The 27,578-nt window shown below is 47.5% G+C and overlaps 2 protein-coding genes across 6 annotated transcripts in view; one reads left to right on the plus strand and one right to left on the minus strand.

Moving 5' to 3' along the window:
• LOC140422447 (uncharacterized) overlaps positions 1-27,578 on the minus strand; it is an 87,671-nt gene that overhangs the window by 50,761 nt on the left and 9,332 nt on the right.
• On the plus strand, positions 468-27,398 carry LOC140422424 (uncharacterized). Of its 5 annotated transcripts, none has more exons than XR_011947451.1 (2): positions 468-729; positions 26,784-27,398. XR_011947451.1 is itself a non-coding variant. In XM_072507435.1 (2 exons), exon 2 carries the CDS (start codon positions 12,221-12,223, stop codon positions 13,481-13,483), a length of 1,263 nt encoding a protein of 420 aa, XP_072363536.1. In that variant the 5' UTR covers positions 472-2,536; positions 11,934-12,220; the 3' UTR covers positions 13,484-13,732. The 5 variants fall into 5 exon arrangements, 2 of the variants coding, with proteins under 2 accessions (XP_072363536.1, XP_072363537.1); XM_072507435.1 differs by lacking the exon at positions 26,784-27,398 and adding an exon at positions 11,934-13,732 and having other exon boundaries at positions 472-2,536; XM_072507436.1 differs by lacking the exon at positions 26,784-27,398 and adding an exon at positions 11,934-13,732 and having other exon boundaries at positions 473-729.

Here is a 27,578-nt window from a genome sequence, read left to right on the forward strand (position 1 = left end):
GAGGACGGCCTGGTGTCCGTTTGCACCACAGGGAACATCATACATGCGGCCCATCCCCCCCCCCCCCCCCCTGATTTTCTGGAGGTTCTGCTCGAGGGCTCACCCCCAGGTCGAGATGGTGGAGGTTTGATACCTCCCTGATCAGAGATACTACATTCACTACACATTATAAGGAAGAGTTTGAGTTCTTCCGTTACCTCGGCCCCTGGTATTTCCCCCTCCAGACGTGTAAAGCTCATTTGAGCCGGGGGTGGGGATGATCATTTGCGTCACTGCTGATGAAAGGTGCAGAATGCTGGAGAACCAGCGGTGTCTGGAAGTTTGTTTGCTGAAGGCCCAGGAGGAAGTTTCCGCCGGAGTGAAGCTCAGTCACACAAACCCCGCGCTCTGATTGGCTGGAGGACCAGAGTCCTTCCGATCGTGCAACTCTTCCCATTGGTCAATGCCTCAGCAGGAAGGTCAGGAGGTGAGCTTCCCTGCACATGCGCAGCTTCCACTCTCCTTTAGACATGCACAGTCTCAGGCAGGGGGGAGATCACCGAGCGGCTTCGTGCTCCGGTCGCAGCAGTCAGCCGGTTGCCTGGAAACCTGGTCTCGAGGTGTAGAGGTTGAACGGGCGGGACCTCCCGCGTCCGCGCACTGGAACCCAGTGACGACACCTCGGAATAGAGTAATTCCAATTGGCTAATTCAGGCAGGGCTCCATTGTGATGTCACAGCGGATGTGAAGGTAAAACCTCCTCCTGTCTCCAACATCTGGGAGTAACTCTTTTATTGTCGTCACAATTATTACAGAAACCAATTTACAAGGCTCCAGGCCTCATTACACTTCAAATTGACGATTAAACAGTCACTTAACACAAAACAGCTGCAAGGCACAAGGCCCAATTACATTTCACAATAACGTTGTAACAGTCATTGAACACAAACAGCTGCAAGGCACAGGGCCGAAATACGTTTCCAGATACCAGTTAACCAGTCACTTATCACAACCAGCCGCAAGGCACAGGCCCTACGCATAGTTAAAGTAACAATCGAACAGTCACAACACGAACAGTCGTGAGGCACAAGGCCTCGAAACCCAACGACCATTCCAAAGAAAAAAGGAACAAAAAACCACAAGACACGAGTACATTTCGAGGTAACGGCCTCTAAACACATAAAACAAGCAGTCGCGAGGCACAAGGCCCCGATACAATACGGCCGCTTCGGAAACAAATATGACCCACAGGGCCTCGATACATTTTAACAGTGTCATATCAAACCCAATGACCAGGCACCAGGCCTCAATTCACCCCAGAAAAGATTTAACAGGATAGAATCAATCACCGAACACTAATCCCCGCTCACCCACCCCCGTTCACCCCGCCCTGCAGCCGACACCCCGGGGGAAAGGCCCCTCCTCGCTAAGAGCACAGACCTCCGGAGAGCCAGACCCGGGCGCGGCGGAGGAGAGAGGGTTCCCCCCTCCTAGACCCCGCCCAAAGGCATGGGACCATTCGGAGGGAGAGCAGTTTCACACCAACTAGCGTTCCACCACAATTACTAATTACTATTTCAGGGAAACCCAAAATGAGTTGAATGTCATAGGCTGCTAAAGAAAACGAAAGCAAAGAAAACATGAAAACAAAATCCCTTAGTACTCATAGAAAAGTCCATAAAAAAAAGAGTCCATTAATTTTGCACGTTCCACATCATGACCCTGGCGCTCCAGCCAAAATTTCACAAGGAACAACATGTCCTCAAAGTCCTCCAATGACAGCGGCCAGAGTCGCTCCAATGTTGGCAACAGTCGACAACGGGGAAGAAAGTCCCAGAGTCAGTCCCAACCGCCCACAGGGCGTCCGGTGGGCCGAACCCCCGGAGACCCCAGGAACGGCAGCAACTCACCCCGGGCTGCAGGCCGCGGGCCGCCCATTGGGTATCCACTCCCAGTTCCGACCCGCCGCTTCCAGCAGCCTATCCAGCTGCCATCCTTCCTTCATCCTCCATTGGGCAAACTCAAAACCGCCGACAGCAAACCTCGCAGTCCAAAGCAGCGTCTCCGCAGCTCAACCGCTGACTTGAAACACGACTGGTCGCAGTACTCCGAAACCGGTCTTCTCCCCCTTCCCTCGGGGACCAGGAACAATGGGCGCCGAGTTGCTGTTTCACCCAATCCAGGAAGCTCCCAGAGGCGGCCTGCCTTTCGAATCGGCCCGGGGGCGGACACCAAGCTCGCACACAACCACCCAAGCCTCCTCCACTTTTCACCACCAGGAGTTTGGACAGTGTCGGCCGTAGCTCCCACAATCCCCCGCGCTGGGGAACCCGCTCTATCCGCCGCACGGGCGGGTGATCAGGTACTGCGCATGTCCAAGGGTGAGGGGAAGCTGCGCATGTGTGGAGGAAAGCACAGCCCCTGACCTTCCTGTGAGGTGTTGGCTAATGGATAGAGTTAGGACCGGAAGGACGCTGGTCCTCCAATCAGCGCGGGCTTTATGTGAAAGGAGATTGGGCTTCACACAGACTGAAATGTCCTCCTGTCTCCAACATCTGTGAGTAAAACACTTTCTTTTCTCCCCCTTTCCATTTCTTTTCTCATTCTAACCTTCAATTGGTCACTTGCAGCAACTGAAGGGAAAGGAAGTGAATCCAGGGAGGGTGCAGACTCTGCAAAGCTTGGCCCAGGTCTCTCTCTCTCTCACAAAGACATTGACATCCTTTGCTCCCTCAGCCTGACACATTTATTTGTCTGGCTAAAAGAATGGTCTATTTCCTGAAGTTCACAATTAAAGGGCTGGTTTCACCAGGAGATGGCTGACATTTAAGGGGTCAGTAAATTAATATCGGACAGAGATATGTCCAGTGTTGTTATTTGGTACATATTAGATATATTGTTTATGGTTCTATAATGAAGTATATTTATTATTATTTCAGTAGTGTAATATTGTGCTGTAGCTCTGTTATATATTGACAGTCATCTCTTCCTACAAGAGTGTTGTTAGTCTCTGGATTTCTCTTCCAAAGGGATCAGTGGAGTCTGGGAGTCACTGAATGTGTTCATGGATGAGTTAATATTTTTAATATTTCTTTTGTTATGTTTATTAACCAATTTTAAAATAATGAATGCAACAGAATAACAGAAAAAATGTGGAAAACGGGTACAGAGCAGAACAACTGAAAGGGCCAACATAAATACAAGCAACACATTGCAGAATTAATTCATAGCAGAATATTTGAGTGACCAGTGCCTCGAGATGAAATGTTGATCCATTGAACAACCAGTAAACAGGTTAACATAGTGAGTGGAGAAAGAGGGTACGATTATATAAAAATGGAAGAATAATAATGCAGGACGCACTCCCCAAAACATTACAAGTGGACTAACAGCATAGTCGAATTCAAATGAATAACATAACATAATGAGATAGAAATTCTGCAGTGCAGAAGGAGGCCATTCTCTCCTTCAATCTGCACTGACCCTCCGAAAAAGCACTCCACTGAGGCACACTTCCCACTCTATCCTCGTAACCTTGTGCATTGATCATGGTCAACCCACCTAACCTAACACCTTTGGACACAAAGGGGCAATTTAGCATGATGAATCCACTGAACCTGCACATCTTTGGACTGTGGCAGGAAACCGGAGCAGACACGGAGATCGTGCAAACGCCACACAGATACTCAAGAAATCAAACCTTGGTCCCTGCCTCTGTGCGGCAGCAGTGCTAACCACCGTGCCTCACTGTGCCCTACTCCCGACCCAAGTTGAATTTAATTCACTGATGGAAATCTCTGGAGGAGCAAGTCAGTCAAATTGGAACCAATATATCTGAGATAGGGGTTGTATAACTTACCAAATGTATCAGACTTTGAATGAACTACAGACATTAAAAATTTCATGGGGGTGCATTCTGTAATCGGCCTATGCCAGTTTTAGATAGAGGGAGAAGTGACTGGCCTGCTTCTATATCGAGCCAGAGGGATGTTGGGTCCATCCTCACCCAATCCCTTATGAACCTTAGATGAGAGGCCAATTGATATAGCCCAATATTCCGGAGACTCAACCCTCCCTTAGATCCTGGTGATTGGAGCTGAACAAACTTGAGGCAAAGTTTCTTTTTGTTCCAGATAACTGTATTAATCATTCCATTAATTTCCTTAACGACTCTAGTCGACAGCAGTATAGGCAGCATCTGCAGAGGGTACAACAGTCTGGGCAACACATTCATTTTAATGAAGACAATCTTCCCTTACCATGAAATCAGAAGAGCCGGCCACTGGGCAAGGTCCCACCTAATAGTCACCATCAGCTGTGAAAAGTTGGCCCCAAAAGGTTGCCTGAAATAGGGGGGTCATTGACATTCCCAGATATTTAAATCCCAAGGGGGGAGCATCTGATTGGGAAGCTTACACTTCAACACCCCCCTCCCCCCACCAGCATGGCCTCTGACTCAGTAAAATTCATCTTATAACCAGAGAAGGTCCAGAAATCAAGGTGAACCAGAAACCAAGGTCCACCACACTAAGAAAACAAAAAGGGACGGTCAATAGAGAATTAAAGGTGCTATATTTAAATGCGCGCAGTGTACGGAACAAGGTAGATGAGCTTGTGGCCCAGGTTGTGACTGGCAGGTATGATGTGGTAGGCATCACAGAGACATGGTTGCAGGGGGTTCAGGACTGGCATTTAAACATCCAGGGATTCACAACCTATCAAAAAGACAGAGAGGTGGGCAGAGGGGGCGGGGTTGCCTTGTTAATTAGGAATGAAATTAAATCAATGGCACTAAACGACATAGGGTCAGATGATGTGGAGTCTGTGTGGGTAGAGCTGAGGAACCACAAAGGCAAAAAAACCATAATGGGAGTTATGTACAGGCCTCCTAACAGTGGTCAGGACTGGGGGCACAAAATGCACCACAAAATAGAAAGTGCATGTCAGAAAGGCAAGGTCACAGTGATAATGGGGGACTTCAATATGCAGGTGGACTGGGTAAATAATGCTGCCAGTGGACCCAAGGAAAGGGAATTCATTGAATGCTTACAGGAGGGCTTTTTGTAACAGCTTGTGATGGAGCCCACGCGGGAACAGGCCATTCTGGACTTAGTGTTATGTAATGAGCCAGACTTGATTAAAGATCTTAAAGTAAGGGAGCACTTAGGAGGCAGTGATCATAATATGGTCGAATTCAATCTCCAATTTGAAAGAAAGAAGGTAGAATCAGATGTAAAGGTGTTACAGTTAAATAAAGGTAACTACAGGGGCATGAGGGAGGAACTGATGAAAATCAACTGGGAGCAGAGCCTAGTGGGAAAGACAGTAGAACAGCAATGACAGGAATTTCTGGGAGTAATTGAGGACACAGTACAGAGGTTCATCCCAAAGAAAAGAAAGGTTATCAGAGGGGGGGATTAGGCAGACATGGCTGACAAAAGAAGTTAGGGAATGCATCAAAGCAAAAGAGAAAGCCTATAATGTGGCAAAGAGTAGTGGGAAGTCAGAAGATTGGGAAGACTACAAAAACAAACAGAGGATAACAAAAAGATAAATAAGGAAAGAGAGGATCAAATTTGAAGGTAGGCTAACCAGTAACATTAGGAATGATAGTAAAAGTTTCTTCAAATACATTAAAAACAAACGGGAGGCAAAAGTTGACATTGGGCCGCTCCAAAATGACGCTGGTAATTTTGTGATAGGAGACAAGGAAATAGCTGAGGAACTGAATAAGTACTTTGCGTCAGTCTTCACAGTAGAAGACATGAGTAATATCCCAACAATTCCGGAGAGTCAGGGGGCAGAGTTGAATATGGTAGCCATCACAAAGGAGAAAGTGCTAGAGAAACTAAGAGGTCTAAAAATTGATAAATCCCCGGGCCCAGATGGGCTACATCCTAGAGTTCTAAAGGAGATAGCTGAAGAAATAGTGGAGGCGTTAGTTATGATCTTTCAAAAGTCACTGGAGTCAGGGAAAGTCCCAGAGGATTGGAAAATCGCTGTTGTAACCCCCGTGTTCAAGAAGGGAACAAGGAAAAAGATGGAAAATTATAGGCCAATTAGCCTAACCTCGGTTATTGACAAGATTCTAGAATCCATTGTTAAGGATGAGATTTCTAAATTCTTGGAAGTGCAGGGTCAGATTAGGACAAGTCAGCATGGATTTAGTAAGGGGAGGTCGTGCCTGACAAACCTGTTAGAGTTCTTTGAAGAGATAACAAATAGGTTAGACCAAGGAGAGCCAATGGATGTTATCTATCTTGACTTTCAAAAGGCCTTTGATAAGGTGCCTCACGGGAGACTGCTGAGTAAAATAAGGGCCCATGGTATTCGAGGCAAGGTACTAACATGGATTGACGATTGGCTGTCAGGCAGAAGGCAGAGAGTTGGGATAAAAGGTTCTTTTTCGGAATGGCAACCGGTGACGAGTGGTGTCCCGCAGTGTTCAGTGTTGGGGCCACAGCTGTTCTCTTTATATATTAACGATCTAGATGACGGGACTGGGGGCATTCTGGCTAAGTTTGCCGATGATACAAAGATAGGTGGAGGGGCAGGTAGTATGGAGGAGGTGGGGAGTCTGCAGAAAGATTTAGACAGTTTAGGAGAGTGGTCCAAGAAATGGCTGATGAAATTCAACGTGGGCAAGTGCGAGGTCTTGCACTTTGGAAAAAAGAATAGAGGCATGGACTATTTTCTAAACGGTGACAAAATTCATAATGCTGAGTGCAAAGGGACTTGGGAGTCCTAGTCCAGGATTCTCTAAAGGTAAACTTGCAGGTTGAGTCCGTAATTAAGAAAGCAAATGCAATGTTGTCATTCATCTCAAGAGGCTTGGAATATAAAAGCAGGGATGTACTTCTGAAGCTTTATAAAGCATTAGTTAGGCCCCATTTAGAATACTGTGAGCAATTTTGGCCCCGCACCTCAGGAAGGGCATACTGGCACTGGAGCGGATCCAGCGGAGATTCACACAGATGATCCCAGGAATGGTAGGCCTAACATACGATGAACGTCTGAGGATCCTGGGATTATATTCATTGGAGTTTAGGAGGTTGACGGGAGATCTAATAGAAACTTACAAGATAATGAATGGCTTAGATAGGGTGGATGTAGGGAAGTTGTTTCCATTAGCAGGGGAGACTAGGACCCGGGGGCACAGCCTTAGAATAAAGGGGAGTCACTTTAGAACAGAGATGAGGAGAAATTTCTTCAGCCAGAGAGTGGTGGGTCTGTGGAATTCATTGCCACAGAGGGCGGTGGAGGCCGGGACGTTGAGTGTCTTTAAGACAGAAGTTGATTAATTCTTGATTTCTCAAGGAATTAAGGGCTATGGAGAGAGAGCGGGTAAATGGAGTTGAAATCAGCCATGATTGAATGGTGGAGTGGACTCGATGGGCCGAATGGCCTTACTTCCACTCCTATGTCTTATGGTCTAAGGCACAAAATCTATCCACAATCGGGTACAGCTGGTTAAGATGAACATTTTGCTGTGGTTTTTATTTTTATCTCCGTGCCTAATGGTCTTTTTGTCGAAATTGGTCTTTATGGGGGTGGATTGGTTGGTTTAATCGTTTGTGTGGGCAGATAACGTGGCAAGGATTCGGAAGACGGTGATTCAGAGAGGGCGACAGTCAGGGGGCTTGGCCCTGCTGAACCTGTTATACTATTATTGGATGGCGAACGCAGAGTAGGTGTGGGGTTGGAGCAGGGAGACAGAGGCTTTGTAGGTTTACATTAAAGGGTAGGTGGGGTTAATGGGTTACAGGCACAGGGTGGAGACACAGGTTATGTAGGGTGCTCTTTCAAAGAGCCGGTGCAGACTCGATGGGCTGAATGGCCACCTCCTGCACTGTAGGGATCCTATAATTTCACGGCGCTGGTTACCGTCAACTGCTAGGTGGGAGGGAAGGAGGTGGAGAGGTTGGTTAGGGAGTTGGGGTGGGTTAGGTTTTTTTTGTTGGTTTTACTTTGTAATGTTATGTGTTGTAAATGTTAAAATCTGAATCAAAATACTTCAAAAAATCTATCCACTACTCCAATAATGTCCGGGACTGAAACACTGGGGTTCAACACAAACTGCAGCCTTCAACTGCACACAGAATGATCTTGTGCTGCCTCACCCCACCCCCCAGTCCCGATATCAGAGACTCCGATCTGATAGCCTCTGGCAAGGGCTCAGTGGCCAACAACAAGGGGAACAGAGGGCAGCCCTGTCTAGTCCCTCTCTGAAGCTGAAAATTTGATGCCCGTAAATCATTGGTGAGCACCGCCGCTGCCGGTCTGTGATGTAACAATTGAATCCACTCAATATAATCCTCACCCAACCCGAAGCCTCACAGCGGATACACAAGATAGTTCCACTCAACTCGAGCAAAAGCTTTCTCTGCATCGAAGGAGATCAGCAGCCCATCCAATGCATATTTCTGAAAAGCCTGAATCACATTCAGCAACCTTTCAACATTGTTACTGGAAAATCTTCCCCGTATAAACCCAGTCTGGTCCTCCCGCACGATTGTCGGAAGGATGTCCTCCAGCCTTATCGCCAAAACATAAGATCGCAGTTTCAAGTCAACATTCAAAAGAGAGGGAACTTGTGACGGGGATGTGCTGAGTAGTCCCACATCAGGTGGCTCTCCTCCATACAACAGAAAAATAGGCACTGTCGGCCGAATTTAGCTGCAAAATCAGACGTCAACATCCCCTCACCCTCAACAATAGTGCGGACAACAAAATGCCAGGAAGCAACAGCTCGAAAGGCTGCAGGGTCACAGAAAATGCGGCAAGGGAGAGGAGCGGTGAGCAAGCGGGTCGGCGGCCCCACGAGGCGAGGGGTCTCCAGTCTTCCCGAGAGAGGGAGACCGGCGACCCAGAAACCAAGCCCCCCCTCCCCCTCCACCCGACCAGGCGATGGATGGAGGATGTTCCTAACCAAGGAACTAAACGCAATGAAGGATGACATTAAGGCTGAGTTAAGGATGACGGTCAAGCTGGCGGAGGTGCTAGCTGCCATGCAGAAGGTGCTCAATGGCATGTGGAGGGAACTGGAAGCCCAGGGGAGCACAGTTTGAGAGCTGGAAAAGGTTGTGGACCAGTAGAATCGGTCAAGGAGGCAGAACATTCGGATAGTGGGCCTGCCAGAGGGGATCGAGGACAGGGACCCAATCGACTACGTGGCCCAAATGCTGGACAACCTGATTGGGAGAGACAGCTTCCCCAAACCGCCAGAGATCGACAGGGCTCACAGGTCGCACGACTGCGTCACTTCGCAATGAACAGGGGAGCCAGCTCATAGGAGGGAGGGGGCGAGGGCAGCAGAGCGCAGGAGAGGGTGAGGAGGAGACAGCAGGGACACAAGCAGAATGGGTGTAGGAGGGGGTCAGATCGATCCTGGGTGGGGGGGCCACACACCTGCGGGAAAGGTAGTGTCAGGAAGTACGGGAGAGAGCGGGACCGCGACATCTCCCACTGGGAAGAGAGCATCTGGGAGGGGGGCAGATAGAGGAGGGGGATACGGTGGGGTGGGGGGCAGATGGAAGAGCGTGGATACGGTGGGGCGGGGGCAGGGGGGGGGGAGATAAAAGAGGGGGGATACGGTGGGGTGGGGGGGGAGATAAAAGAGGGGGGATACGATGGGGCGGGGGGGAAATAAAAGAGGGGGGATACGGTGGGGTGGGGGGCAGATGGAAGAGGGGGGATATGGTGGGGCGGGGGGAGATTCAAGAGGGGGGATACGGTGGGGTGGGGGGAGATAAAAGAGGGGGGATACGGTGGGGCGGTCCAGGTTCCCCACGAGTGGACACGGATCCACAAGTGGAAGCTGACCAGTCTGGCGGAGGAAGTCAAAAACGACCCACAGAGGTGGGATGGATTCCTGCTTTCCCTGGCGGGGAGGATGCAGACGATCAAGGTGAACGTACTGCCCAGGTTCCTCTTCCTATTTAGATCCTTACCGATCTACATCCCCAAGGCCTTTTTCCATTCAATAGATAAAGTGATTATGCCGTTTGTGCGGAGGGGCAAGAATTCCAAAATTTCTAAAACAGTACTACAATGGAGAAGAAACATGGGAGGCCTGGCCCTCCCGAACTTGCAATACTATCACTGGGCAGCCACGGCCGAAAGAGTGAGGAGATGGGTAAAGGACCCTGACATGGAATGGGTGATGATGGACGACCTTAGAGGAGCTGACGGAGAGACTGGGCCAACCAAACAGGGATGAGCTCCAGGTCAAAGACTTTCTCTGCAAGGAGACACCAGCACACCCAGGAACCCTGAGAAGTACAATGCAAGAGAAGTTACTGGACGCAGACAGTCTGGGGAAGGGAAACTGTGGGGACCTGTACGGACAACTCTTAATAAGGATGCGCTCCTTACTTGACAGAACCCAGAAAAAATGGGCGGAAGAGCGAGGGACGGAAATAGGGTGGGGACTCTGGAGCGAAGCACTGAACGGGACCAACTCCACCTTCTCCTACGCAAGGCTAAGCTTCATGCAGCTGAATGTTGTGCACAGAGCACACCTGACAAGAACCCGAATGAGCAGGTTCTTCCCGGAGATGGAGGACAAATGTGAATGGTGCCAGCGGGGCCCGGCAAACCATACCCACATGTTCTGGGTATGCCCCAGATTTGTCGAATTCTGCACAGCCTATTTAGAGGCAATGTCCATGGTTATGAGGCTGGAGCCGTGCCCACGAATGGCAGTCTTCGGGGTATCGGACCAGGCAGAACTATTCATAGGGAAGAGGGTGGACGCCCTTGCCTTTGCTTTTCTAATCGGCCGCTGGAGAATCCTGCTCGGCTGGCGATCAGCAGCACCACCCACAGCTCAGACTGGCTGGCAGACCTATCGGAATTTCTTCACCTGGAGAAGATCAAGTTCACCGTCCGAGGGTCAGAGGATGGTTACCACAAAGTGTGGAGGCCATTCACCAACTTGTTCCAGGATCTGTTTGAAGCCAGCGGCCAATGGGACACTGGGGAGGGAGGTGGGCGTACGGGGGCCAACGGAATCACAGGGAGCTGGCAGGAAAACGGGGGTTGGGGCTACTGGGACAAGGAGGGAGAACCAGAAACCAACTGACACAGAGACCAGAGAGCCGAGAACAAAAACACAAGAAGAGGAACCCCCAAGGGAAGGTTTAAAAGAGGACAGGGAGCGCGCGGGGTGGAAGGGGGGAGGCCCATCAATGGGGGGGAAGGGAGGGCACCGTCCCCTTGTAAATAACAGATAACTCCCATTGTACAGTGAAGGACCCAGAAATGACGAGTGAAGGGGGCGGAGGGGAGGGGCGGAGGGGAGGGACAGGAGATGGAGGGACCGGCACAAAGGAAATTGACATGCACATTGTAATCGGCAGAGTTACCCTGACTGCTTGGATAGTGTATAATAAGGTTTGCCACAAGTCTGTTACTGGATGAAAAAGAGGTGAAAAAAACTGCCCCACCCAATCCCACCTCAATTTAAAGTGTTTCTTCATCCAATCCCGCCTCAGTTTCCTGTCATGAAGCTATGTCGACTTTCTCCTTGAGAAAGGAGAAGATCTCTTTCCTTCTGATAGGGTGATGGATGCCCCGTACAGTCCCTGAGAAAATTTGCAGATTAACTGCCGGCATTAGTTAGGCGACAGAGAGACAGGAACAGATTTTCACACCACAATCGGGCGTGCCCCATTACCCCCTCCTCCAACTCGCTTTACCAAAGTTTCCTCAAACTGCTCCTTTCACAGATAAAAGCCCCGTCTGTACCAGAGTAGGATAAAGTCAACAACACATAAACCCTCCCATAATAACAAAAATGCAAAAGAATCACCACCACAATAGATCCAAGGGGACATTCCTCAATAAGACTGAGGACCCGGAGGATGAACCCCACGGCCAGACTGGCGTTACCCTCATTTTGGAGAAGGTATCCTGAGGGTAAGAAAAGTAACTTTTGTAAATTGTTTTTACAGGATATTAGAAGAGGAGGAATTACAGACAGAAATCGCAAACGTCACGTCTCAATCTGACTGAGTCTCTCAATAGCTTGGAACTGAGTATCACCGGACTTTGAATCGAGAAGGAGAAATGTTTGTCTTTTCTGTCGGCTTCAAAACATCAGTGAGACTGGAAAAGCCCCGAGACACACACACCCAAGTGAGAGTGTTCCAGAGCACTGACTGGAAAGAGCTTTAACCAGTTACACAGCCTGAAGAAACATCACACCATTCACAGTGGGGAGAGACCGTTCACGTGTTCTATGTGTGTACGAGGCTTCAAATTATCGGCAAACCTGGAGAGACACGAGGAGACCCAAAATATGAAGATACCGTGGAAATGTGGGGACTGTGGGAATGGATTCAGGTTTCCATCTGCGCTGGCCGCTCATCGGCGCAGTCACACTGGGGAGAGGCCGTTCATCTGCTCTGTGTGTGAGAAGGGATTCATTCAGTTATCCACCCTGCTGACACACCAGCGAGTTCACACTGGGGAGAGGCCGTTCACTTGCTCTCAGTGTGGGAAGGGATTCACTCAGTTATCCCACCTGCGGAGACATCAGCGAGTTCACACTGGGGAGAGGCCGTTCACCTGCTCTCAGTGTGAGAAGGGATTCACTCAGTTATCCGGCCTGCGGATACATCAGCGAGTTCACACTGGGGAGAGGCCGTTCACCTGCTCTCAGTGTGAGAAGGGATTCACTCAGTTATCCCACCTGCGGAGACATCAGCGAGTTCACACTGGGGAGAGGCCGTTCACCTGCTCTCAGTGTGAGAAGGGATTCACTCAGTTATCCCACCTGCGGAGACACCAGCGAGTTCACACTGGGGAGAGGCCATTCACCTGCTCTCAGTGTGGGAAGGGATTCACTCAATCATCCGACCTGCAGAAACACCAGCAAGTTCACACTGGGGAGAGGCCGTTCACCTGCTCTCAGTGTGAGAAGGGATTCACTCAGTCATCCCACCTGCAGAGACACCAGCGAGTTCACACAGGGGAGAAGGCGTTAACCTGCTCTCAGTGTGAGAAGGGATTCACTCAGTTATCCGACCTGCGGAGACATCAGCGACGTCACACAGGGGAGAGACCATTCACCTGCTCTCAGTGTGAGATGGGATTCACTACCTCATCGAGCTTGCGGAAACACCAGCAAGTTCACACTGGGGAGAGGCCGTTCACCTGCTCTCAGTGTGAGAAGGGATTCGCTCAGTTATCCAACCTGCAGCGACATCAGCGAGCTCACACTGGGGAGAGGCCATTCACCTGCTTTCAGTGTGAGAAGGGATTCACTCAATCATCCGACTTGCAGAAACATCAGCGAGTCCACACTGGGGAGAAGCCGTTCACTTGCTCTCAGTGTGAGAAGGGATTCACTACTTCATCGAGCCTGCTGGCACACCAGCGGGTTCACACTGGGGAGAGGCTGTTCACCTGCTCTCAGTGTAAGAAGGGATTCACTCGGTTATCCAACCTGCAGAGACACCTGCGAGTTCACACTCGGGAGAAGGCGTTAACATGCTCTTAGTGAGAGAAGGGATTCAGATATCCATACACCCTGCAGGAAGACTAGCGAGTTTATCCCTGTAAGTGGCCAATCACCTGCTCTTAGCAGGGGAGACATTCAATGATCCGTCCCATATCCGGAGACACCAGCGAGTTAATTCTGGGGAGAGACCATTCATCTGTTCTCAATGTGGGGAGGGGGTTTTGTGATTCATCGCACCTGTTGTGACTCCAACAAGTTCACAATAAATTACAGATGTTGGCTCCGTTGTTATTGTTTCTGCTCTCACTGACATCCAGGAGTGCATTCTGTTCATTTTGACATCTGGTGAATGGTGATGATTGGAGGGTTTCTTTCTGCTGGACTGGCCGGTCAAACACCTCTGCCTCTGGTGGGCTGACCATTTTTGAGTCTTGTTGCGATTACCTGGTTCCAAGTGTGACGACGAGCACAGAATGAAAAGGTGTTTGTATGTTGGAAGATATTTAGTTCCCAAAGCAGCCATGTTGCCATGAAGATGGGCTATGGTGGTTACAGGGTTCTTTTGTCTAGTTTATCTGGGTGTTTCTCACAGAAGGAGGCTGTCATGGTATGAGGGGTAAGTTGTCTGGTAGATTGGGAAATTACAATCAGCGTATCACTGAAAGTGGCAACGCAGGTGGATAAGGAGCTAAGAAGGCAGACGGCATGCTTGTCTTCATTGGTCGGGACGTTGAGTATAAAAATTGGCAAGTCATGCTGCAGCTGTACAGAACCTTAGTTAGGCCACACGTGGAATATTGCCGACAATTCTGGTCACCACATTACCAAAAGGATGTGGAGGCTTTGGAGAGAGTACAGAGGATGTTTACCAGGATTTTGCCTGGCCTGGAGGGTATTAGCTATGAGGAGAGGTTGGATAAACTCGGATTGTTTTCACTAGAGCGACAGAGTTGAGGGACGACCAGATAAAAGTTTACAAAATTGACTGGCACGGACAGAGTTGATTGTCAGAAGCTTTTTCCCAGGTTGGAAAAGTCAATTACCAGGTGACATAGGTTTAAGGTCCGAGGGGCAAAGTTTAGAGATGTGTGAGGGAGGTTTTTTTACACAGAGGATGTTGAGTGCCTGGAACTCGCTGCCGGAGGAGGTGGTGGAAGCAGATACGATAGTGACGTTTAAGAGGCATCTTGACGAATACATGAATAGGATGGGAATAGACAGATACAGACACTGGAAGCACTGAAGGTTTTAGTTTAGTTAGACATCATGATCCGAGCAGGCTTGGTGGCCGAAGGGCCTGTTCCTGTGCTGTACTGTCCTTTGTTCTTTGTTGTTCTTTGTATGACGACAGACAATAGATCGGCAACCACTAGCATTTTATTTACATAAAATATAGATTCCTTTAAGAAGCAAAAATTAAACAGCAAAATGAAGCTATCGTGGCTAACAAGAAAAGTTAAAGATTCAATTAGATCAATGGAGGATACTCAAAGTGGCCCAAATAGTAGTGAGCCTGGGGATTGGGAACTTGGTTTAGAATTCAGCAAAGGACCAAGAAACTGATAAATAGAAAATAGAATATGAGAGCAAACTGGGGAGAAACATAAAAACTGACTGGAAAAGCTTCTATAGGAATATGAAAAGGAAAAGATTAGCAAAGACCAATGTGGGTCCAGTCCAGACAGAGACAGGACAGTTTATAATGGGGAATAAGGAAATGGCAGAGAAACTAAACAATGTATTTGTCTTCACGGAGGAAAATACAGAAATTGTCCTAAAACACACAGAAAACCAAGGGACCAGTGAGCACGAGGGAATGAAAGAGATTAGTATGAGTGAAAAAGTAGCACTGGAGAAATTAATGTGGTTGGAAGTTAATAAATCCCCAAAAGCTGATGCTCTACATCCCAGAGTGTTGAAAGAGGCGGCTGTAGAGACCATGGATACATTGGTGATCATCTTTCACTATTATATAGATTCTGGAATGGCTCCTGCAGATTGGAAGGTGGTAAATGTAACCCCACTAATTAAGGAGAGAGAGAAAACGGGGAACCACAGATACATTAGCCTGACATCAGTAGGAGGGAAAATGCTACAATCTATTATAAAGGATGTGATAACATACGAATTAGGAGCAGGAGTAGGCCACTCGGCCCCTCGAGCCTGCTCCACCATTCAATAAGTTAACGGCTGATCTGATTGTATCCTCAACTCCACCGAGACCCCTTAGAAAATACATCTGAGGAGATAGTAATAATATTCTTTCTTATTATAATCTTTATTATTGTTACAAATAGGCTTACATTAACACTGCAATGAAGTTACTGTGAAAATCCGCTAGTCGCCTCACTCCGGCACCTGTTCAGGTACACAGAGGGAGAATTCAGAATGTCCAATTCACCTAACAAGCACATCTTTTGGGACTTGTGGGAGGAAACCCACGCAGTTTTGGGGAGAACGTGGAGACTCCGCACAGACAGTGACCCAAGCTGGGAATTGAACCCGGGTCCCTGGAGCTGTGAAGCAACAGTGCTAACCACCATGTGCCTCCACGCCGCTGTTTCAGTTATGGGGAACAAGGAAATGGCAGAGGAGTTTTCTGTTTAATATTTTTATTCTCCTTTTTCACATTTTCTGCCAAATTTACACCCACCAACAATAAACAATAATCAGCAACAAATATGTTAATCCCCATAACAATAACAATCCCATCCCCCCACCAACCCCCAAACATCAGCCCGCATGTTTACATAAACAAATAACAAAAAGGAATCTGGGATTACCCATAGTCACCCTTAATACAAGCAGCCCCCCTCCCCCAACCCTCTTCCCCCCCCCCCATTCCCCCCAACTAATGTTCGATGTTATCCAGTTCTTGAAAGTGCTTAATGAATAATGCCCATGACTTGTAGAACCCCTCCATCCTTCCCCTCAGTTCAAACTTAACCTTCGCAAGGGTCAAGTATTCCAGCAGGTCCCCCCCTGCCACGCCAGGGCACAGGGTGGAGAAGCTGCTCCCAGCAGGATCCGCCTTCAGGCGATCAACGAGACGAAGGCTACAATATCTGCTTCTGCCCCCGTTTCCAACCCTGGCTGATTTGACACCCCGAATATGGCCTCCTGGAGATCCAGGTCCAGTTTCACGTGCACCACTTTAGAAATTACCCTAAAAACCTCCTTCCAGTACTCCTCTAGCTTTGGACAGGAACAAAACATATAAACGTGATTCGCGCCCCCCCCCCCCTCTTCCCCCCCACCCCCTCCCGCAATGCTCACACACATCCTCTACTCCTTCAAAAAATCGGCTCACCCTCACCCTCGTGAGGTGTGCTCTGTATACCACCTTCAGCTGTATCAGCCCCAACCTCGCACATGAGGTAGAGGCATTTACTCTCCGGAGCACCTCACACCAGAACCCCTCTATAACCTCTCCCAACTCTTCCTCCCACTTTGCTTTGATCCCTTCCAGTGGTGCCTTAGCCTCTTCCAAAATATCTCCGTACACCGCTGACACTACCCCCTTCTCCAGTACCCTGATCGTCAGCACCTCCTCCAGCAATGTGGAGGCCGGTTCCTCCGGGAAGCTCTGTATCTCCTTCCTGGCAAAATCTCGAACCTGCATGTATCTAAACATTTCTCCCTGCTCCAGCCCATACTTAGCTTCCAGCTCCCTCAATCCTGCAAACCGACCTCTAAGAAACAAACCTTTTAGCGTCTTGAAAATAAAGTGTTTTACTCACAGATCTTGGAGACAGGAGGTTTCAGTCTGTGGGGAGCTCAATCTTCATTCACTCAAAGTCCGCCTTCTGATTAGCTGGAGGATCAGAGTCCTTCCGGTCCACCAACTTTTGCTATTGGTTAATATCGTAACAGGACGTTCAGGGGGGTGGGCTCGACTCTGCACCACATGCGCAGCTTCCCTCTCTTGAACATGCATAGGCCTGGGTCGCGGGCGCGGTGGAAAGAGCGGTTTCACCAACGCTGGGGATTGTGGGAGATGCGGCCGTCATTACTCATCCAAAGCCCAGTCTCCAAACTCCTGGGTGACAAGTAGCGGTGGGAGGGCAGTGACCCCACACTGATACAACGTACATGTGGGTAGTCACTGGATTTGATTGCGAGCCCCCCTTAGCAAAACAGTTTGTTAACTCTAGGTGTAAAGATTTAGATACATGTGTGAAGTATTGGGGAGGGCAATAAGTGAATGTGAAACTGGACCCGAGAGTCAGCATCTTCAGGGTAGGAGAATTGTGGATAAGCAGCAGGAGTAATTCTGGTGGGAGGATAGGAGACAGAATTATCTGTTCTTAATTTCTATCCTGTACTGACAGTGATGACGTTTGCAAACTCATTCATCAGATGGGTGGATTTGAAGACAGAAATTGCAAGCCAAGCACCTCGTTGTCATCTGACAGATTCACTTAATTCATCAGGATCTGAATATCATGAACCATTGAATCTAGAAGGAGAAGTTATGATCTGTCAGCTTTCAAATAATTTAAATATTACTTTCACTGGAAAGGCACAAGGATTCATCCAAGTGAGAGTTCCACTGCACTGACTGTGCAAAGCCTGAAATATTATCACAACATTCACATTGAAGAGAAGCCTTTCCTGGTGTTCTGTATGTGGATGAAACTTCAACTGAGCATTGAACCTGAAGAGACACAAGGACACACACCAACGGAGGAACAATCATCAAGGTCCCCGATAATTTTAATGTCGATTGGGAGAATCAGATTCGCAAAAATATCCTAAAAAATGGGTTCAGAGTCTTTTTGGAACAATTTCTTGGAGCCATACATTTTAGAGCCAACCAGGGAGCAGACTATCCTCGATCTGGTAATGTGCAACAAGACAGGATTATTCAATAATCTCATTGTGATGGAGCCTCTAAGTCACATTGATCATAATATAATAAAATTCCACTTTCAGTTTGAAGGTGAGAAGTGCTGGTCTAAGGGCGGCACAGTGGAGCAGTGGTTAGCATAGCTGCCTCATGGCGCTGAGGACCTGAGTTCGATCCCGGCCCCGGATCACTGTCCATGTGGAGTTTACACATTCTCCCCATGTCTGTGTGGGTCTCGCCCCCACAACCCAAAGGTGTGCAGTGTAGGTGGATTGGCCACGTTAAATTGCCTTTTAATTGGAAAAAAAAGAATGGGGTACTCTAAATTTTTTTAAAAAGTGCTGGCCTAAGTTAAAAACTAAATAAAGAGAACTCTGAAGGGTATGAAGGGAGAGCTGGCGAAAGCGAACTTGGGAAACTAGGTTGAAAATTGGGACATCAGTATGGAAGTGGGTGACTTTGAATAACTCTCAGCAAACATTTATGCCAGAGAGAAAGAAAGGCTGTTTGAGAAGAATGCATCATCCATGGTTAAATAAGGAAGTCAAGGAATGTATTAAATTGAAAGAAACACCATCAAAATCTACAAAGGTTAGTGTTCATTCAAAAGTTGGGCAGATTTTAGAATCAGCAAAGAATGAGTAAAAGATAAGAAACAGGCAGAAATTAGAGTATGAGGGTAAACATTCTCGGGCTACAAAAGTAGATAATAAAGGTTTCTGCAAGTATTTGAAGAGGAAAAGAGTGACTAAATCCAGGTTGGTCCTCTGGAGAGTGAGCCTGGGAAATTGATCATGGAAAACAAAGAAATGATGGAGGCTTGAAACAGGTATTTTGTGTCTATCGTCACGGTACCAGACCGAGAACAATTCACAAAGATAATTGAAAATCGAGAGGTAATAGGGAGGGAGGAACACAGAACAATCACCAGAGAAAAGATGCCAGGAAAACTATTGAACCTAAAGGCTGACAAGTCCCCAGGACTGGGTGACCTGCATTCTTGGGCTTTAAAAAAAGTGGTGGCAAAGAGAGTAGATGTATTGGTTATAATCCCACAAAATTCCTTAGATTCTGGAAAGGTCCCAGTGGATTGGAAAATAGAGAATGTAACACCTCTATTCCAGAAAGGAGGGAGGCAGAAAGCAGGAAACTATAGGCCAGTTAGCCTAACATGTGTGACAGGGAAAGTGCGAGAATCCATTATTAAGGAGGTTACAGCAGATTACTTAGAAAATGTAAACATTATTACTTTTTATTTATAACGAGAACTACCATGAAATATGCAGTAAATGCAACTGGTTAACTACAAGTTAATACCTAATACCCACATCAACCTGCCCCACCCTCTCTCTCTCATACACACACACACAAGACAGACAACCGCAAAGGGGTGGAAAGGGGCAAAAAAATTCAAAATTGGAGGAAAGAGTCTTTCTTCACAACAAGCTTGCAGATTAAAGTCTTTGGTTTGCAGTCTGTAAAGATCTTCTTTGGAGATTCATTCATTCAGGTACTCTCTACATTAAAAATGCAGGAGTCAAACCTTTTCTGGAGAGACACCTTAGTTCACGTCAAACTTTGCTTTCAGTTTGTAGTTTGTCTTTCGGTCCCTGTAGTCTCAGAAGTACAGCACCCACCAGGCTCTCTGGAGAGAGAGCCAGCCCTCACAATGGCCTTCTGGGGAGAGTTAGCTGGACCTTTTTGGAGAGAGTTAGATGTATCAGCGTGCTGCCAGAGTCAAAACTGATACCAAACTGATATCTTGGGACTCGGAAAAGCGTTCTAGTGGAATAATATCCAATCACCACCTGTTACTGGACAGATCACAGATCTTTGGGCCAATTCATTGGCAACCGGCCAAATCAATCAAATGGACGTTTCATTATGAGATATGCAAGACATAAATCACAGACGTTCAATCCATCCCCATTATACAAGTTACCTACCCAGTCTTTATATTGGTAACTAGTCAGCCCTTAAACCCATGACAAAGCATCTGCAATCACATTATCCTTTCCAGGAATATGTACAATTGTAACATTGAACTGTTGTAATAATAAACTCCAATGGAATAATCTTGCGTTCCAGGTTTTAAACTTCTCTACAAATGCAAATAGATTATGGTCTGTGTAACAATGCTTTGCTGATTGTCATGTTGGACATGTACTACGAAGTGCTAAAGGGCTAGTCGCAAGGCCAAGGCTCAATGATGGAATACTTTCTTTGGCACAGACTGAATTTGTTTCTAAAAATACCTCCCTAGCCTCTTTATTCCTTCATTGTTGTCCTGTAGTAGCACTGCCCCTACTCCCAGGTCACTGGCATTTGTGGCCATTTTAAATGGTCTGGAAATGTCTGGGATGGCCAGCAATGGTTCGCCCACCAACATGGATGTCAATCTGTCAAACTCTACTTGGCGTTCTGTGGATCATTGCATTTTTAATTGTTTCCGCTACATATTGAACGTGCTTTTTATTTCAGTTTCTAACTGAGGAGGATTTTGCTTTATTAGTTCAGAATTTCTGATGTTTACTTCATGATTTGTTAACCGAGTGCCGCTTGGTGCTTCCATTCAATTCTATTCACACCCTTTCAGCATCTTTGTTATATCTGCCCCTTTCTGGGTGTCGTGCAATGTAAAGATGTGGAGATGCCAACATTCGACTGGAGTGGGCTCAGTAAGAAGTCTTACAACACTAGGTTAAACTCAAACAGGTTTGTTTCGAATCATTAGCTTTCGGAGCACAGCTCCTTCATCACCTGATGAAGGAGCTGTGTTCTGAAAGCACGTGTAATGTAATCAGTCTTTTCTGATTGTCCAATAAATGTTTATCCATATTTCAAAGATTTGCTACAGTCAAACAAAAAGCACTATTGTCAATGCTGAGGGAAATATTTGGTTCATTTTAAATCCATAAACACTCTCCAACCCCTCCAGCTTTACATGCTCTCTTTTCTTGCACATGGTTACTTTCAGAAATAAGAACCATTCTTTGTTTTACAGCTTCTACCTCCTCTTTGGAGTTTTCGTAATCACAACTCTTATCCCGATTTAGCAATACAGACCTTCAGAATCAGAGGATAACACATTGTTGGACCCATGCATTTTCTGTTTTTTGTTACCAGATGTGGTGACAGAATCACGACATAGGTCTCCATTCACCTTCCTCTTAGTTTTAAAAGATATTGATGACTGATTATTTCATCTCCTTTGCCATTTGCTCCCTTTAAGAAGCACTGTGGATCTTTAAAAGGATGTGGGTGAACCAGCTTAGTGCCACTTCTCAGTCCTCGTCCTGACTAACTGATGCTGTGCTATCAAGTATACGTTGCTTCAAAGGAGGCATGCTGTGGGAAATATTTCCCCTGAAGGGGATAGCAATGGATTTACTACAAGGGACTTTAACAAATCACTTTTAGAAAAGTCCAATTCACTTTCTTCCTCCAATTTTCTGCCTTCTTTCCGAGCTCTGGGAGAATTACTTGTCATTGGCACAAGATCAGTTAGTGACAGGTCTATTTGGTAATAGCTGTTCATCATCACTCCATAATCAGAAGCAAAATTGAATTTGGTACTCTCGTCTGTCTCTTCATCACTGTCACTACTATTAAATTCAAACTCCTCTTTCCTATGGTCACCTTCAGTCTTAGAATTCTGAGAATCTGGTTCACTGTTTGATCTGTGATTAACATCTTTCAACATTTTTCTTTGAGTAATTTAATGCCCAATGAGTTTTCTTAATTCCCACATGCCCTACTGTTGGTATTTCATGTGATAACTGCAGTAATTCTCTCACACCCTCTGTTATCATGGTTGAATCTACAACCGTCACTCCTGCCAAATCATTCCCCAAAAGTAAATCTATTCCGTCCACTGGGAATTTCTCAGCCAGCCCAACAACTACTGGACCTGACACGAGATCACACTCCAATTGTACTTTATACAATGGGACTGGAATACAATCTCCACTTTTCCCATTCACTAATTCCTCAGCTTTCATTGAGTCTCTGAAAGAAGAAACAAATCCTTCTCCAGTAAGAGAGTTTGCGTAGCCCCTGTATCCCTTAAGATTGTTATGGGTTTGGCACATGTTGGACATGTAAAGTCACAGTTTGTGGCTTAAGAAAAGGAGTGGGAAAACAGACTCAATCAAACAGGATAAGCCAGTGGGTTTTATTAAAGTGGGAGGAAAAAACATTGTCCCAGTGGAAAAGTGCAACAGAGTGTAGAGCCTATTGAGAGGTTGGTGGATAAGCAGGTAACATAACTTTTTAAGGATATTTGTGAGGGTGAGGTTTACTCGTGTGTACAAGGTGGAGTAGGTAAGGAGATTCAGATCTTGAGGGATACAGGAGCAAGTCAATCTTTTTTTTAATAAACATTTTATTGAGGCATTTATGGTATTACAACGACAACAAAATAAACAATGTCCATGTAAATATAAACATAGTGCAAAAGCCGTCTTTCACCCTTACAGGGACCACCTTTACTAACCCCCTACTCTAAACTAAGCGAACCCCGAATCCCCCCTCACCCCCCCCCCTGCCCCCCCCCCCCCCCCCCCGCCTTCTGCTGATGGTTAATTTTCCCCAAAGAAGTCGACGAACGGCTGCCACCTCCGGGCGAACCCTAACACTGACCCTCTCAAGGCGAACTTGATTTTTTCCAAACAGAGAAAGCTAGCCATGTCAGTTAGCCAGGTCTCCGTCTTCGGGGGCTTTGGGTCCCTCCAGGCTAATAGTATCCATCTCTGGGCTACCAGGGAAGCAAAGGCTAGAACGTTTGCCTCTTTCTCCTCCTGGATTCCCGGGTCTTCCGACATTCCAAAAATCGCCACCTCTGGACTCGGTGCCACCCTTGTTTTTAACACCTTGGACATGACATCCGCAAACCCCTGCCAGAATCCCCTAAGCATCGGGCATGCCCAGAACATATGGACATGGTTCGCTGACCCTCCTGCACACCTTGCGCACTTATCTTTTACCCCAAAGAACCTGTTCATACGGGCCACTGTCATGTGGGCCCGGTGAATGACCTTAAATTGTAGCAGGCTGAGCCTGGCACATGTTGTGGACGCGTTGACTCTACTCAACCCGTCCGCCCAGAGACCATCCTCTATCTCTCCTCCTAACTCCTCTTCCCATTTGTGTTTCAGCTCCTCAGTCTGCGTCTCCTCTGACCCCATAAGTTCCCTATTAATGTCCGAAACCCTCCCTTCTCCCATACACATTCTGGAAACTACCCTGTCCTGTATCCCCCTTGGTGGTAGGAACGGGAAGGTTGAGACCTGCCTGCGTACGAAGTCCCGTACCTGGAGGTACCTAAACTCATTTCCCCTAACCCAATCCAAATTTCTCCTCCAGCTTTCTCAGGCTAGAAAAGCTCCCCTCCATAAACATATCTCCCATCCTCTCAATCCCTGCACTCTGCCAACTCCGGAACCCTCCATCTAACCTTCCCGGGGCAAACCGGTGATTATTACAGATTGGAGACCACACCGATGCTCCCTCCACTCCCACATTCCTCCTCAATTGCCCCAGACCATCAGGGCTGCCACCACCACGGGCTAGTGGAGTACTGTGCCGGCGGGAATGGCAGAGGCGCCGTTATCAATGCCCCCAAACTGGTGCCGTTGCATGATGCCGCCTCCACACGCTCCCATATCGACCCTCCCCCCACCACCCACTTCCTGATCATGGCTATATTCACCTCCCAATAATAATTACTAAAGTTCAGCAGCGCCGGCCCGCCCTTCCCCCGGCTCTGCTCAAGCATCCCCTTTTTTACTCGCAGGGTTTTACTCACCCATACAAAGCCAGTGATCACCTTATTGACCCGTTTATAGAAGGACCATGGAATAAAGATGGGGAGACACTGAAACACAAACAGGAATCTCGGGAGGATCGTCATTTTCACTATCTGCACCCTCCCAGCTAGTGACAACGGAAGCGCGTCCCACCTTCGGAAATCGCCCTTCATTTGGTCTACTAATCGGGCCAAATTTAACTTGTGTAGCCGTTCCCATTCCCGCACCACCTGAATGCCTAGGTATCGAAAGCTTCCCCCTACCACCCTAAACAGCAGCTCCCCCAATCACCTCTCCTGACCTTTGCCTGGATCACAAACATCCCACTTTTCCCCATATTCAGTTTATAACCCGAAAACAGGCCAAATTCCCCCAGAATCCTCATAATTTCTTCCATCCCCTCTAGTGGGTCCGAAACATATAGGAGCAGGTCGTCTGCATATAGAGAGACTCTGTGTTCCACTCCCCCCCCGGACCATCCCCTTGAGGCTCTCAGTGCAATTGCCAGCAGCTCTATGGCCAACGTGAACAGGAGTGGGCATCCCTGTCCCGTCCCCGATGCAGCCTGACATAGTCCGATGTTGACCTGTCCGTCCGTAGCTCGCAACCTGATACAACTGCCTGACCCAGTCAATAAAGTCCTGCCCTAATCCAAACCACCCCAGTACCTCCTGCAGATATTCCCATTCCACCCAATCAAATGCCTTCTCTGCATCCATTGCGACCACTACCTTCACGTCCCTACCTTCTGGGGGCATCATAATCACATTTAACAACCTTCTTATATTGGCCGCCAACTGCCTACCCTTAACAAATCCCGTCTGGTCCTCCGCAATCACGGCCGGAACGCAGTCTTCAATCCGAGAGGACAAGATTTTGGCCAGCAGTTTGGCGTCCACATTTAGTAGGGATGACCTATAGGTTCCGCATAGCCCTGAGTCCTTGTCCCGCTTCAGGATCAATGAGATAGTGGCCTGTGACATCATCGGGGGAAGCACCCCAGGTTCCCTTGCCTCATTGTATGTCCCCATCAACAGCCACCCCAATAGCCCAGAGAACCTTTTACAGAACTCCACTGGGTACCCGTCTGGCCCCGGGGCTTTACCCGACTGCATGGCCTTCAGTCCCTCTGCTATTTCGTCCAACCCAATTGAGGTCCTCAGCCCTTCTCCAAACCCCCCGTCCACCTTCGGGAACTTCAGCCCCCCCTAAAAAGTGCCTCATTCCCTCCGGCCCAGCTGGGGGTTCCGACCCATACAACCTGCTGTAAAACTCCTTGAACGCCTTATTCACCCCTGCTGAGTCTCCGACCACGTTTCCGTCCCCATCCTTTACTTTCCCTCTCTTCCTGGCTGCCTCCCTCTTTCTAAGCTGCTGTGCAAGCATTCTGCTGGCCTTCTCACCATGTACATATATCGCCCCCTCACATTCCTCAGCTGCTCCATCACCTTCCCTGTAGTTAACAAGCCGAACTCCGCCTGTAGCCTCTGTTGCTCCCTTAGAAGCCCTGCCTCTGAGTTTTCCACATACCTCCTGTCAACCTGCAGTATCTCCTTTATCAGTCCGTCCGTCTCTTGCTCTGTCGGCTTTCTCTCTGTGGGCCCGTATCGAGATCAGCTCCCCTCTAACCACCGCCTTCATTGCCTCCCAGGCACCACCGCCGAAACCTCACCTGTGTCATTGATTTCCAGGTAGTTCTGAATATATTTGAGCAAGTCAATCTTTAATGGTGAGAAATGGTTTGGGAGGAGTTTTGGCAGAAAATGTGGTCATTTGTGGAATATGGGGTTGGTTTAGCACAGTGGGCTAAATAGCTGGCGTGTAATGCAGAACAATGCCAGCAGCACGCGTTGAATTCCTGTACCGGCCTCCCCGAACAGGTGCCGGAATGTGGCAACTAGGGGCTTTTCACAGTAACTTAATTGAAGCCTACTTGTGACAATAAACGATTATTATTATTATTTAGTGGTGAGAGCAGTAGTGTGCCACTATGTAAGGTATGGCGAGAGAGTTCAGTGAAAAGTGGTGAAGTGGTAGTAGGAGTAAAAGAAAAATTACCTTTTTAGGATAAATTTATCCTAGATAATAATATACCTGGATCACAGGTGGGAGTGCAACCTACTATGGTTGAAAAGCCAGTGGAAAGTGGAACTGAGATGTTGCAAGAAATAGATCCAGGAGTGTTTCCTAATTGTGTGGTAATCAGATCACAAAACCACTGGTTAAGACAGGAGGAAGAGAATTTGAGGAGTGCCAATAGGGAGGCTGAGGTTCAGTTGTCAGAAAACATGTTTGATCAGATGGTTGGTAAAAACAAGAGCAGGTGGTGGATGAAGTGGATAATTTTAGTTCAAGCAAGTTGGTTCAATGGGGAGAATGTGCAGTTCCGCAGACAGTGACCCAAGCTGGGAATCAAACCTGGGTCCCTGGTGCTGTGATGCAACAGTGCTAACCACTGTGCTACCATGCCACACCGGTAGTGACACAAGAGGTGATTATACTAGTATCTGGTCAGGACTGGAGCTGTCTCACAGTTTTATAGAGAGCATCGTCTGTGGTGGAGGCTGAAGAGCTTGTACAAATGTAGCCAGAATGTTCAGCAAACGTTTGCATGCACTGACTGTTGTTTTGCACTGTCCAAATGCACCAGCACTTACCCATTATTTTTGGCTATCCTCAACAGACACAGAATACAAAGCAGCTGATAAATGTGAAGAACAGATGATGAATGCTGCAGCATCGATAGCAACCTGTCTGACCATCAAGAGAAGAATTCTGCTGTCAGAGCCAGGCAACTACATATCACTGAATTGTGTGTTTTTTAAAATTTAGAGTATCCAATTATTTTTTCTAATTAAGGGGCAATTTAGCATGGCCAATCCACCTATCTTGCACATCTTTGGGTTGTGGGGGTGAGACCCACGCAGACACGGGGAGAATGTGCAAACTCCACACGGACAGTAACCCAGGGCCAGGATCGAACCTGGGACCTCGGCGCCGTGAGGCAGCAGTGCTGACCACTGTGCCACCATTCTGTGCATTTATCACTGAACTGTTGATGAAGCTTTTCTTGTGTAATCTTGGGAGGCCACCCTGACCGTTGAAATCTCTCTCGCTCGAAGTAGTGGTTAAATTTATGCTAATGACTGTGACATGTGAGAAGACTAAAATGGACTATACTCACGTGTATGTTAGCCTGTTGAAAAATGTAAAATGTTATTATAGATTATAAGTTGCATGTAATCAGAAGAAATGTTTAAAGTTAAAAAGTTTTTAGAAAAATAAAGCCATCTGCGTACATCGCTGGTTCATTTTTTTAAAGGGGAAGCTGTGACGATTGGAAGATTTTAGGAAAATTGGATCATAAATGTATTGGGCAATTTCAGGGTTAAAAGCGTGGGGTTAGAGTGTGATTCACTGCAGAGGTCCTGTTTTTATTTTAACGAAGGATCCTGTTTGGCAGGGCCTGGGTGTTTTT

This window comes from Scyliorhinus torazame, chromosome 5 (genome assembly GCF_047496885.1).
Source record: "Scyliorhinus torazame isolate Kashiwa2021f chromosome 5, sScyTor2.1, whole genome shotgun sequence".
Lineage (NCBI taxonomy): Eukaryota > Metazoa > Chordata > Chondrichthyes > Carcharhiniformes > Scyliorhinidae > Scyliorhinus > Scyliorhinus torazame.

What these genes read in the sequence shown, in the direction of transcription:
- LOC140422424 (XM_072507435.1), top strand. Translation starts at nt 12,221, where the DNA reads ATGTGTGTACGAGGCTTCAAATTATCGGCAAACCTGGAGAGACACGAG.